General features: G+C 42.9%; 1 protein-coding gene across 9 annotated transcripts in view; it reads left to right on the forward strand.

Annotated features, from left to right (window-relative positions):
- Positions 1 to 14,677, forward strand: part of PDE8B (phosphodiesterase 8B) — a 258,917-nt gene that overhangs the window by 119,359 nt on the left and 124,881 nt on the right. For all 9 annotated transcript variants that reach the window (XM_060093065.1, XM_060093072.1, XM_060093067.1 and 6 more), the window contains 3 exons: positions 1,097 to 1,287; positions 4,778 to 4,837; positions 6,889 to 6,946. In XM_060093065.1, coding sequence (XP_059949048.1) covers positions 1,097 to 1,287; positions 4,778 to 4,837; positions 6,889 to 6,946 — 309 coding nt within the window. The remainder of the gene's footprint in view (positions 1 to 1,096; positions 1,288 to 4,777; positions 4,838 to 6,888; positions 6,947 to 14,677) is intronic.

The following is a 14,677-nucleotide window of genomic DNA, read 5'->3' on the forward strand; positions in this document are numbered from 1 at the left end:
CAGAATTTCATCATGAAGAATGGTATTGGCTATGGGCTTAAAGGACCAGAAACTTCCCTTCTGTTCCTAATTGTTTAAACCAGAAGTGGTTGGTGAAGAATATTAAATGCCTTATCAAGATCTTGAGATTATTATATGTATTTCTTATTAGACCTATTGCTGCGACGTAGTTTTATTCCAATTGACAGTAAAAACCGTCTTACATTTTGCAGAAACCCAGCACGTAGTTATCCTTTCACTCAGATAGTAAGTGCTGACCAGCAGGGGGTCACAGCAGGAACAAGACAGGCAGGTCCTTGCTGTCCTGGAGCTCAATTCTAGTGGGGAAGATAGACCATAAACAAATAAGTGAACAAGTTCAGGTGGTGGTATCGCCATCTCTGGCTTTCTGGCCACGAGGGAATCTGGGTCCCAGAGCCCAGGGAATGAAGAGGGCAACGTGGTGGGAAGTATGGCTACCTTCTTTCCAGGGAGCGGGGCTTCACTTTTCAATGAAGAAAAAAGAGGCACGTTTCCTCACCTTGGCTCCAATAGCTTCACATTTCATGATTGTTCTTTCTAGATTTGGCAAGCGCTAGGTGTTGGAATTCGTTTTTGAGATGGTTTTGAGTTCCCATCCCTTCTGTGTCTGGATAAGGATTTAAGTGCTAAGTTTAGAGAGGTGGCCAGGTACCTTGAGACGAACACCAGCTGCCCTGGCCCCAAATATGTGTGTATGTGAATCATAGTCTAACTTGTGTTGATTAGCCTGTTTTCATTGCAATGCTCAGTCTATTTAAAAATGAAGCCAGTTAGGAAATTACAAATGGGTAACAACCACCAGCAGAATGATGGACCATGTATTCTGTGCTCACTCAGGCCTCATAGTTAGCTTACATGGTACTGTTCTTAGCACATCTGACATTGGAGAAGCTGTAGGCTGAAGAGATGAACTACCTTGTTCAAAGACACCCTAGAATCAGTGGACCAGCTGGGATTTGAACCCAGGTAGCTTCTCTTCAGAGGCTACATTTTAAACCAGTATCTTGTAGGCCCGCTTTTAATACTCTCTAAGGATGATGATTACTGTCAAGATTCTCTTTTCTTTGTGTTCCAGGTTTTGCTGATCTTTGCAAAGGAAGACAGTCAGAGTGATGGATTCTGGTGGGCCTGTGACAGAGCCGGTTACAGATGTAATATTGCTCGGACTCCGGAGTCAGCCCTGGAATGCTTTCTAGATAAACATCATGAGATTATTGTGATTGACCACAGACAAACTCGAAACTTTGATGCAGAAGCAGTGTGCAGGTACCTTAGATACGCTATTATGTTAGTAAATGTCCACTTAACAGCTTAAAATGAAATTCATTTAAAGATGTCTTTAGTTCTAGCCCAAATATTTCTAGAATATGTGTTGATGTGTCTAAGTAGTATATACAGATTTCTGTGGTGAAGGCTATAGCTCCTCCTATGGCCTTTTCTATTTCTCCACATTTGAGTTCCGATGAATTTAGAGGTGTGAGCTAGTCTCCACTGAAAACTTCAGGGTGTTTTTTCCCCTTGAGTATTGCTCATGTTTCACCAAAAAGAAAAATTGAAATTCGCACAGTTCTTGTTACACAGATAGAGTTTGGATTTAAACCAGATATTTTAATCTTAATTATTCTGTCCCAAAATGAACATCAGAAATGTGTGAAATAGACCATTTTTCTCTGCCTGATACAGATGGGTGGATTCTACAGCAGTCGTGGAGGGAAGGCAGCTACTTTGCAGCAGCAGAAAATCTTCCAGGGATCCAAACCCCCTGCTTGTTTACAGAAATGCTTGTGCTCTGGGGAGGAAATGCTTGCCTGTTCATAAACAAATGCAGTCATCAGAGTTAGCTCTGGATGAACTGATCCATTTAGCACAAGTGGAATGCTTTGAAGCTGGATGGGAAGAGGTCACTAATTAAATGCTAGACCAGGACAGACTCCAAATACATATGGAGCTGGAATTGTCTTGAATATTAGCAAGTGAAATGAAAGGTAGGGGAATGGTTCCTTAAACCCTTTGGTACCCTGACAAGGAATTAGTGCATTAAGAGAAGTTTCTTGTCACGGCATCACCTTGCTATTCTTGGACCATTTTCAGTTTTCCAAAGAAGAAACTTTCTTAAGGAACCTTTTTAAAAATGTCTTACTGGTCCCAAATAATCCTATCTTCCTGCATAGAAACATTTGCCTATTTAAGTATATAATACTAAAATGTGTCACAAAATATTTGGGTATTTTTAGTGTTAAGAAATATATACGTGTATATGTATATATATATGTGCATGTGTATGTATGCATGTGTGTGTATAAAATGATTTTCGGGCTAGAATTGGGTCTCTTATAATTAAGCAGGTCTGCTTTTTCTTGGTCTCCACTTAACTCTTCTTACATGATTTTGTAGTAGAAATAGCACAATCCTTTGTGCATATATAGAATGATTTAAGACAGGCTTCAGATGTAAAAAGAAGAAATGAATAGGAAGAATTCTTTTAATTCAGGCAAAGGCCCCAGTTAGCAGGTAAGCTTCGTAATCTTCCTTGAATATAAAGAAATGTAGTTTTGTTTCCTGATGAGTGAACGTTTGTCTTAGCTGCACAGAAAAACAGTGGGGCATCAGTGCAGTTCAGAAGCCAGGTTATGTATCTGCTGGTGCGTTTACTGACTGTTACCAGTCACGCTGAGGCTGGTGAGATTCCTGAATGCTGGACTGCCAGCACATCTTCCCTAAGATGAGTGGGGACGCATTCCCAGCAGATGTGCCTTCTTCATTGTCATCTATGGCCCAAGATCTCTGGCTTTTGAGCTGGACTGGACCTTAGCTTAGCATGCTTCCTTGGACCCTGGCCTCACCTGTGCCCAGCTCCCCCTTAGTCCTCTCAACCAGGAGGAGGTCCAGGTCTCTCTGGCCACACCAGTTCCTTTGGAGGAATGAGAGAGAAGAGGTCAGCAGCTGGAAGGGACCTAAAACATAGAAGCCAATCTCAAAAGAAGCTAAGCAAGCGTGAGCTCCAGCCCAGTTATTTCCATAATGTGTTTTCTCTTGCCTAAGCCCCACCCCTTAGAATGCAGCCCAGCAGTGTACCCATGACACCTCCTGGGGCTGGAAGAGGCTGAAGGAAGGTGAGAGGTGTTTAGCATCTCCCTAGAGATGAGAGTGCACCTCTGAAATGCTGTACATTTTTTTTCATTAGGTGCACCTGGTATTTCTGCTGAGATTTCAGTAGGCTCCTAAGTAGGAGACAAGTGTAGCTTCATGTTACCAGGATATGGTAGCGGGTAGGGTGGCTGACTGGGAAGTAGTCTGGGCTGGCATTACCCCTGCTGCCCATAGTGAGTTCAGGCGTCTCTCCAAAGGAGCTCGTTCAAATACCATTTATCCACAAGGGGAACCTTCATTTCCCAGGAAGACAGCAGGTGGTCTTTTCTTGAGCCTTCTACTCACATAGAGTGAGGTCTCAGGAATAGGACATGGGGAAGGTACATTTTTAGAGAAAGGTGAGGAAATTTAGTCAAAGAGGATGAAGCAGTATGAGCTGGCTGTCCCTGGGGGAGCAGTAATGCATACACCTTAAAATGGAGAGGGGGGCTTCCCCGGTGGCGCAGTGGTTGAGAGTCCACCTGCCAATGCAGGGGACGTGGGTTCGTGCCCCGGTCCAGGAAGATCCCACATGCCACGGAGCGGCTGGGCCCGTGAGCCATGGCCGCTGAGCCTGCGCGTCCGGAGCCTGTGCTCCGTAACGGGAGAGGCCACAACAGTGAGAGGCCCGCATACCGCAAAAAAAAAAAAAAAAAAAAAAAAAAAAAAAAAATAGAGAGGGGCAGAAATGCCAGTAGCTAGAAAGAAACAAATACAGGTTGTTTCACAAATTCCTCAGCCTTCTGTTCTTAGTGGTGTTGGTCCCCTTCTGAAGGCTCTCGAAATAAAGAGAGGTCAGACCAAGGAGATGGATGGAAACAAGCATGCTTATTTGTACTAAAACTCAGGCATGTGGCCCTTTATTAAAAGTTCATGCAACTCATGACCCCTGACCAGAATAATCCAGAATCTGAGCTGCAGCATAGCACATTTTCTGGCATCATGGACCTCAAAACTCTATATCCTTACATATTTTAACCCTGTTAAGTTCCTAGGGAATAAACAAATTATAGACAGGCGGTCATGGTACAACAAATATCATTATAGTGACAGTTAACTGTATTGACCATTTCTCAGCCCTAGTTGATGACTCAGTTGTTTAAAGTATTTGAGCACAAATAACAGTACAACTGAAAAATTGAGATGGCTCTTTGAAATTTTTAAAAGACCTTAACCTGCACGTGTACATCCATCTGCCAGCAATCCTTCTAAGGTCAACTTTCTTAACTATCTACTATTTTAAAAGAAAAAAAGATCCATCCCAGTTAGCTCCCCAAGTACAAATTGATAACTAGAGAATTGTAGGACTGCCAATTTTCTTGCAGAGTGGAATTTCAATCAGAAAACATGGAAGTTAAGTGGAATTTGCCAGTTTTTGAAGTGGAAAATTGGCAGGTCTGACCTACTGGAGAATTGCCTGGGAGTTAAAAAAAAAATTTATTTTTATTTTTTTTTAGTAAAAGAAAGAGATTGTCCTAATCCACAAGGGCATCTTTTTTTGTTGTTTTCCATGTGTTTTCAGACTTTTTCTTTAGAGGGACATTTGATTTTGTGCCATTTTCACTGTGAAGAAGTCCTGTATCCTGAGGCCTTATCACTGGTTTGACTTGGAGCTTTCTCCTTGCAGGTCGATCCGGGCCACAAATCCCTCGGAGCACACGGTGATTCTTGCGGTGGTTTCACAAGCGTAAGCTCACCTCCCGTTCCCAGCGGGGAGTACTACTCTTCCTCCTGAAACATTGGTCTGTTGTAATTCAGCCTTTGAGCTGGCAAAGCAAGGGGGAGGTCTTTGGCCTCACAGCAGCAACCTTAGATCTTACTTGGGATTTTCTTTGTTTTGCAAGTTTCTAGAAATAATTAGATTTTTCTCTTTATCCTATCTAATTTCTGTCAGCACATACTCACACACTTTAAGAAAAAAATGGTTACTCATTATATGCTGGAAGTGAGTAGAGAATCTGGGGAGGAGGAGGTCTGGAGAGAACATTGTTCCAGCTTATCTTTTTTCTTTGAAGAAAAGAGATAGGAGAATGCTTATTTTTTTCACTTAAGAAGAAACAAATTATAGCATGAGAGCAGGCACTAAAGCCACCGCAAGAAAAGGATTGTGCTGTTTATGTTGGGACTGTTATGTGGCTAGAAGCAGGACAGCAGGATGGCCCCACTGTGGTGATTGGCACAGATTCTGCCCTGAAGGAGCTGACAGGCCAGCAACTCAGAGTTTCAGCCTCCCTCAGGCAGGCCCCGCCCAGGGGAGATTTGAAATATCCATTCCAAAGCCATATTGGAACAGTGGGAAATCCTGGCTTCCAAGTCTTGCCCTAACCAAAGACTTCTCCTCACCTGCTACTCCTTGAGTCTCTTGATAGGAGCTGTGTCTCTTCACTTGGACACCTACCACAGGCTCTTGGCCCAGGAAAGTGAAGAAACTGTCCCATTGATTTCTTACCACCTTGCTGTCTTGGTGGGAGATGGGATCTCAGCAAGAAAGAGCAAGGGGAACCGAGATGTGAGACTAGCCTTCTTCAGCCCTCTTGCTTATATTTTATCTTCTGGGGATGTGAGCTCTTAACAGGGTCTTAGAGTCTTGACATGGGTACCAGAAGGGTACCAAGCCACACAGCATTTCCCCAAGCCTGGCTGATTCCATGGGACCAAGACAAAACATTCATTTTTTTCTTATTCATGTGTTCTTGTCCTTGACAAGTAATGGCTTGCTGTGTCTTGTTATTATTTTTCACCTTTTTCTCCCTATTTCTTAAATATTTCATTTATAGAGGAAGTTGATAATAAAATTAATGCTGCTTGTGCCACCCAGCTTATGAAATAGAACCTTATTAATACCTTTGGATCCCTTTTTGTGCCCCTCCTGATTATTGTTCAGAGAGGGTAGAACCTTGAGTTCCTAAGGAGGAAAGGGGGTAGGGAGGAGAGCTTTTCCCTGTTGGGAAAATGCCACAGGTAATGCCACAAACAGGCACTGGGATTTCTCTTCCTGTTCTCTTTCTGCTTCTCCACCCAGTCCCCATTGTCCCATTTTTCTAAGGTATGTACACCATGCTACTTGCTCGCTGCCTTGGGGACACCATTTCTCATAAAGGCGGCAGCAGAGCTACAGCATGACTTCATGACCAGCTGACCCCCACCCCCTCCTTGTATTCAAACTGAAGTTCTGAGACCCAGCTGCAGGCTTAGTGTAGGGAACCTCCACTGAGATGAGTGCCAGTAATCAGTTTCTGTCTTCTTCCCGTCTAACTCGGCTTTCCTGATGACACTTCTTTCCCATTGGCTCTGGGGTGTTGCAACCTCCAATGCCAGTTGTCTTCCTGAGAGCTGGACCCACCTAAGTCTTGGGGTGGGAGTCCTGCTTCCAGAAGGTTTGGGGATCTCAAAGAGGACAGTGGTCTCTGGGATGAGCTTTGCACCTACCTTGTCCCTTTATGGGACTGCTCCGGTACATTTGCTCCAACTCCCAAGCAGCCCAGAGTTGGAGAGGACCTGTCGTGTGCACCTTTCACGCACACTGCTGGAGTTCCTTCTACTGTTTGTGTTCTTTCTGCACCTGAAGGCGGACGTGGGAGTCTGGGTTCTTACAAGGCAGGTGCACCCTGCGGGCATGTGCCGGGCAGGAAGGCACTCTCAGAGCCGTCTCCCTGCTTGCCTTGCTCTCCCCGAGGTTCAGTGTGAGGAATCCCGGTTTATATCTGCCGAGTGACCACATTTTCTGCTTTGCTACAGATCCGGCAACTATGAAGAGGCCTCGGTCCTCCCTCTTCTGCACGCAGGCTTCAACCGGGTATGTAAAAGATGAACTAGCACCTCCCTCAGATACAGACACCTAGCCTTAGCCAAACGGCTAAGCATAGTGTTACAGGCATTCAGCCCCAGAACTGTGAGGGAAAGGAAGCAGTTGTTCTCATGGGATGGTGACGAGCACCTGCTGGTCAGGCTTTTTTCCTTTTTCTCTCATAACTTCATATATCTTAGCTACAGATATGTAGTGATGTAAAAACCTGTCTTCTTATGTCAGGTCGAAATTCTCTAGTCCCAAAGTAATCTCATTTAAATCAGTCTGGTCAGTTAGCGTGTATGTGTGTGATTATGTATAGTTAGTCCACCAGATGGGCACCCAGGGCTCTGTGTTCGTCAAGGGCCCAGCCACAGCTTACACCCTGGAGACAGGCCCATGACAGCAACAGCATCTTGGGAACTCCTCGCTGAAGCCATAAATGTCAGCAAAGAAAAATTCTCAGTGACAACTACATGAATAACACTGATATTCAACTTGAAGATGAAGACTGATTACTCCAAGGAAACTTAACAAACTAGATAACTAGGCTTACCCAGTATCTCAGGGTAAGGGCAGTCTGAAGGTTTGGTTGGAGGTGAGGCCGTGTGCATGCAAACAGAAAACAACATAATGGATTTGAAAGAGAGAAGAAAAGGGGTGGAGAAAGATAATCAAAACGTGACTGTTTAAAGGAAATGTATTTCATAAGATTAAAATATTATAAACCCTTACAGAGAAATTGTGGAGGACCTCACTTTATATGCTTGAATTTTTTTAATAACAAGCATATAATTCTTCTATTAAAAAAAAGATTACCCTTTGGAAAAAATAAGGTAGAGGTCACAGTTGACTTGGGCAACTTTTGCGGGTAATTTAAACTCAAGCAAGTGACTTGTGGCATCTTGTGAACTCCTGGTTTAAACCAAAAACATCAGCAAAGAAAAGTTCTTTGACAACTACATGAATGACACTGATACTCAACTAGAAGATTAAGATTGATTAAGGAGACTTACCAACAACCTAAATAACTAGGTTTACCTGGTATCTCAAGGTCTTTTGATAGGAGTAATCTGAATCTCAAATAGATGGTGTGATGCATCCTTTTCCTTCAAAAATAGGAGACTGCCAGTGCCTTGTGAATTATGAAAATTCCTTTGGGTGCTTTAAGCAATGGTGGTTGGCTACTCTGGGTTCAAAAAAATCCCTTGTTTATTGTCAATCACAGAGAAGCAGAAATTGCCCATGGGATGCAGTTGTTCTGTGCTTTGGTGTGCTTCTGTGGAGAAGCAGCAGTGCTGTATAAAACGTTGAAGGCAGTGCTGCGGTTCACAAGTGTGATAGAAATGAATGTTTCCGGTCAGCAGTATCACTCACTCCCTTAACTCTTCCCTCCTGTCCGTCATCACATCTCTCAGAGGCTGGCACTCGGTTCCGGACGTCGTTCTGGCGTGCGTGCCACGTCTTAACGAGACAGTGCTTCTGAGTTTCGGAATGGAGAATTGCAAAAGGAAAATCATCCATGACGTCGTGTGGCTGGGACGTCTTTTCTTTACTTACTCATTTTCTGAGGAATGACTTAAAACGACTCAGTTTTCATAAACCTTCCGTGTAACGTTGACCACCCATGCACCTCAGCCCCAGGCTGTCCTTCACAGCTGAGGCAGGGCCTCTCAGAGTGTGAGCATGGAGGTCCTCCACGTGACCTGTGGAGGGGCTGGGGCAGCCGCGACACGCCGTGGGTTACGGCCATGAGCCCCCGTCGCCATAGGTGCTGTTGGGTGCCCTTTTGGAATTCAGCTTTTAGTTCACCCATCCTGCCTCTGACCAACTGGTGTGGAGATTGGTGTCATTAGGAGTGATAGCGTCTTGTCTGGGGGGCTAAGATTGCACGTCTACTCACAGAAAAGCTTAGGAGAGACATCTGCCCTGTTTGGGTGCGAGCGCTGTTAAGTAAATTTAGGAGGGAAAGTAGCATTGTTCCTTTTTATTCTTTTTTGTAACCTGTCTGTGCTGCTCTGGAAGGTTTCGTTTCTCTGTCTTGATATGATGCTGCTTTTTGCAGGCAGCCATGGTGAGTAAAGCCCTTTGTGGAAGCATGAAAAACAGCACCTGTCAGGGGCCACCTGGTAGTCTTTAGTGCTGGGTCTGATCAAGGCCATTTGCCAGCCAGGTCAGGGTGCCCCCAAGGAGTTGGGGCTCTTTCTGAGAGAAGCATGCCGCACCTAACAGGCTTTCCCTCCTGAGTTACAGTGGCACAAAATTGGCTGAGGCTTCTCTCCAGGTGGCTGGTCTCCTTTTTTTGGGCAAAATCTTGTCCCTGGCAACTTTCTACCCAAACACCCTTCCAAATATGCCAGCTATTCTTCTTGCCTTCTGTGAAGTTGTTTCCCATCTCTGAGTTGTTGTGATTGTATTAAATCATCTGCTGAAACTCGGCTCTGTGTTACTAGCTAATTGACCAGTGCCTCAGTCGATGGGTCCCTGAGTGGGGATCCAGGAACACATTGTACCATCAGATATCCCAGAGCAGCTCCTCTTGAAGCCGCTATAGCTGTGCGTGAGTGGCCAACTGCATGGTGCTCAGCCCACTCTGAGTTTTTAGAAAAAGCATCTTAGCAAAGGGCGATTGCAGCTTGTTTTTGTATGAGCCTTTGTGTATCCCTTTTCTATTTGGAATGATGTTTACAAGTTCATTCAGCAAGTCTTTATGGAGCACTTACTCTGCGCAAGGTGGTGTGCTAGGCGTGTCGGGGATACGGCAGTCAGACACAGTTCCTCCCTGGAGAGACATTGTGTGGAGGAAGAAGTGGAGAACCAAGGTTTATTATTTGCCGGGCTCCACTCTAGGTGACTGACTTGATCCTCATCTACAGATGAGAGGTTTGGTATTTTCTCCATTTTTGCAGAGGAGAAAACAGGCTGAAAATGACTACCTTGCAGAGCTCATACTCATAATAAGTCAAGATGCAAATACTTGGTATTTAACTCCCAACTTCATGCCGGTCCACCAAAGTCATATTTCCCAAAGTGTTCCAAGGAACGCTAGTGTCCCAAAGCTTTTAATAGGTGTCCATGACAAAAGGTTTCTGTGGTCGAGTAAGTGTGGAAAATCAGTGAAGACTCTGATTCTCCTCCTCTTGCCCCTGAGAAGGTACAGTGCATGTTAGCAGCATCACACCCGAGCATATGGAGAAATCCTGTACTAAAGACACCTGCCTACGTTTCTGGAAGCGGGGCCCAGGAAGCTGCATTTTAACCAAACACCCAGGTTATTCTTAGCATGTTGAAGTTTGAAGACCACTGTTCTTGGTTCACTCAATTTATTTCAGATTTTGGGGTTAATGATAGTCTAGAAAATTCCCAAAATATTTTCCCACTGCCCTTAGTCTACAAAACACTTACTGAGTGCCACTTATGTGCAAACAAAGTGCTCCAGTGTTTAGAAACCATCACCTAACAGAAGGCTGATCTTCACCGCACTGGAAGTTCTTAGGAGACCTAAAGAAAAAGAAGAATTATAAAAAATTACGGTAGGACCTTCAAGATGGTGGAGGAGTAAGACGTGGAGATCACCTTCGCCCCACAAATACATCAAAAATACATCTACATGTGGAACAACTCCTACAGAACTCCTACTGAACTGGCAGAAGCTGAACTGGCAGCTGGCAGAAGACCTCAGACTTCCTAAAAGGGTCTTGGTGCTCCAGCTGGCTGTCAGGCCTGAGCCTCTGAGGTGGGAGAGCCGAGTTCAGGACATTGGACCACCAGAGACCTCCCAGCCCCACATAATAGCAGTCGACGAGAGCTGTCCCAGAGATCTCTGTCTCAATGCTAAGACCCAGCTCCACCCAACAACCAGCAAACTCCAGTGGTGAACACCCCATGCCAAACAACTAGCAAGACAGGAACACAACCCCACCCACTAGCAGAGATGCTGCCTAAAATTATAATATGTTCACAGACACCCCAAAACACACCACCAGACATGGTCCTGCTCACCAGAAAGACAAGATCCAGCCTCATTCACCAGAACACAGGTACCAGTACCTTCCACCAGGAAGCCTACACAAACCACTGAACCAACCTTACCCACTGGGGGCAGACACCAAAAAAAATGGGAACTACGAGCCTGCAGCCTGTGAAACGGAAACCCCAAACACAGTAAGTTAAGCAAAATGAGAAGACAGAGAAATATGCAGCAGATGAAGGAGCAAGGTAAAAACCCACCAGACCAAACAAATGAAGAGGAAATAGGCAGTCTACCTGAGAAAGAATTCAGAGTAATGATTGTAAAGACGATCCAAAATCTTGGAAATAGAAAGGAGAAAATACAATAAACATTTAACAAGGACCTAGAAGAACTAAAGAGCAAACAAACAATGATGAACAGCACAATAAACGAAATTAAAAATACTCCAGAAGGAATAAATAGCAGAATAACCGAGGCAAAAGAACAGATAAGTGACCTGGAATATAAAATAATGGAAACAACTACTGCAGAGTAGAATAAAGAATAAAGAATGAACAGAATTGAGGACAGTCTCAGAGACCTCTGGGAAAATATTAAACACACCAACATTCGAATTATAGGGGACCCAGAAGAAGAAGAGAAAAAGAAAGGGACTGAGAAAATATTTGAATAGATTATAGTTGAAAACTTGCCTAATATTGGTAAGGAAACAGTCAATCAAGTCCAGGAAGCTCAGAGAGTCCCATACAGGATAAATCCAAGGAGAAACAAGCCAAGACACATATTAATAAAACTATCAAAAATTAAATACAAAGAAAAAATATTTAAAGCAGCAAGGGAAAAGCAACAATTAACATACATGGAATCCCCATAAGGTTAACAGCTGATCTTTCAGCAGAAACTCTGCAAGCCAGAATGGAGTGGCAGGACATTTTTAAAGTGATGAAAGGGAAAAACCTACAACCAAGATTACTCTACCCAGCAAGGACCTCATTCAGATTTGATGGAGAAATTAAAAGGTTTACAGACAAGCAAGAGCTTAGGAATTCAGCACCACCAAACCAGCTTTACAACAAATGCTAAAGGAACTTCTCTAGGCAGGAAACACAGGAGAAGGAAAAGACCTACAATAACAAACCCCAAACAATTAAGAAAAAGGTAATACAAACATACATATCAATAACTACCTTACATATAAATGGATTAAATGCTCCAACCAAAAGACACACACTGGCTGAATGGATACAAAAACAAGACCCATATATATGCTGTCTACAAGAGACTCACTTCAGACTTAGGGACACATACAGACTGAAAGTGAGGGAATGGAAAAAGATAGTCCATGCAAATGGAAATCAAAAGAAAGCTGGAGTAGCAATTCTCATATCAGACAAAATAGACTTTAAAATACAGACTATTACAAGAGACAAAGAAGGATACTACATAATGATTAAGGGATCAATCCAAGAAGAAAATATAACAATTGTAAATATTTATGTGCCCAACATAGGAGAACCTCAATACATAAGGCAAATGCTAACAGCCAAAGGGGAAATCGACAGTAACACAATCATAGTAGGGGACTTTAACACCCCACTTTCACCAATGGACAGATCATCCAAAATGAAAATAAATAAGGAAACACAAGCTTTAAATGACACATTAAACAAGATGGACTTAATTGATATTTATAGGACATTCCATCCAAAAACAACAGAATACACTTTCTTCTCAAGTGCTCATGGAACATTCTCCAGGATAGATCATATCTTGGGTCACAAATCAAGCCTTGGTAAATTTAAGAAAATTGAAATCATATCAAGTATCTTTTCCGACCACAATGCTATGAGACTAGGTATCAATTACAGGAAAAAATCTGTAAAAAATACAAACACATGGAGGCTAAACAATACACTACTTAATACCCAAGAGATCACTGAAGAAATCAAAGAGGAAATCAAAAATGCCTAGAAAGAAATGACAATGAAAACATGACAACCCAACACCTACGAGATGCAGCAACAGCAGTCCTAAGAGGGAAGTTTATAGCAATACAATCTTACCCTAAGAAACAAGAAACATCTCAAATTAACAACCTCACCTTACACCTAAAGCAATTGGAGAAAGAAGAACAAAAAACCTCAAAGTTAGCAGAAGGAAAGAAATCATAAATATCGGCTCAGAAATAAATGAAAAAGAAATGAAGGAAACAATAGCAAAGATCAATAAAACTAAAAGCTGGTTCTTTGAGAAGATAAACAAAATTGATAAACCATTAACCAGACTCATCAGCAAAAAAGGGAGAAGACTCAAATCAATAGAATTAGAAATGAAAAAGGAGAAGTAACAACTGACACTGCAGAAATACAGAGGACCATGAGAGATTACGACAGGCAACTCTATGACAATAAAATGGACAACCTGGAAGCAATGGACAAATTCTTAGAAAAGCACAACCTTCCGAGACTGAACCAGGCAGAAATAGAAAATGTAAACAGACCAATCACAAGCACTGAAATTAAAAATCACAAGCACTGTGATTAAAAATCTTCCAACGGGGCCTCCCTGGTGGCGCAGTGGTTGAGAGTCCGCCTGCCGATGCAGGGGATACGGGTTCGTGCCCCGGTCTGGGAGGATCCCATATGCCGCGGAGCGGCTGGGCCCGTGAGCCATGGCCGCTGGGCCTGCGCGTCCGGAGCCTGTGCTCCGCAACGGGAGAGGCCACAACAGTGAGAGGCCCACATAACGCAAAAAGGAAAAAAAAAAAAAAAATCTTCCAACGAACAAAAGCACAGGACCAGTTGGCTTCACAGGCGAATTCTATCAAGCATTTAGAGAAGAGCTAACACCTATCCTTCTCAAACTCTTCCAAAATATAGCAGAGGGAGGAACACTCCCAAACTCATTCCATGAAGCTGCCATCACCCTGATACCCAAACCAGACAAAGGTGTTCACAAAAAAAGAAAACTATAGGCCAATATCGCTGATGAACACAGATGCAAAAATCCTCAACAAAATACTAGCAAACAGAATCCAACAGCACATTAGAAGGATCATACACCATGATCAAGTGGGGTTTATCCCAGGAATGCAAGGATTCTTCAATATATGCAAATCAATCAATGTGATAAACAGTATTAACCAACTGAAGGAGAAAAACCATATGATCATCTCAAGATGCAGAAAAAGCTGTCCACAGAATTCAACACAGTTTTGGAAGTTTTAGCCACAGCAATCAGAGAAGAAAAAGAAATAAAAGGAATCCTAATCAAAAAAGAAGTAAAACTGTCACTGTTTGCAGATGACACGATACTATACATAGAGAAACCTAAAGATGCTACCAGAGAACTACTAGAGCTAATGAATGAATTCGGTAAAGTAGCAGGATACAAAATTAATGCACAGAAATCTCTTGCATTCCTATACACTAATGATGAAGAATCTGAAAGAGAAATTAAGGAAACACTCCCATTTACCATTGCTACAAAAAGAATAAAATACCTAGGAATAAACCTACCTAAGCAGACAAAAGACCTGTATGCAGAAAGCTATAAGACACTGATGAAAGAAATGAAAGATGATGCAAATAGATGGTGAGATATACTATGTTCTTGGATTGGATGCATCGACATTGTGAAAATGACTATACTACCCAAAGCAATCTACAGATTCAATACAATCCCTATCAAACTACCACTGGCATTTTTCACAGAACTAGAACAAAAAAGTTCACAATTTGTATGGAAACACAAAATACCCCGAATAG

This window comes from Mesoplodon densirostris, chromosome 3, assembly GCF_025265405.1.
Source record: "Mesoplodon densirostris isolate mMesDen1 chromosome 3, mMesDen1 primary haplotype, whole genome shotgun sequence".
Classification (NCBI taxonomy): Eukaryota; Metazoa; Chordata; class Mammalia; order Artiodactyla; family Ziphiidae; genus Mesoplodon; species Mesoplodon densirostris.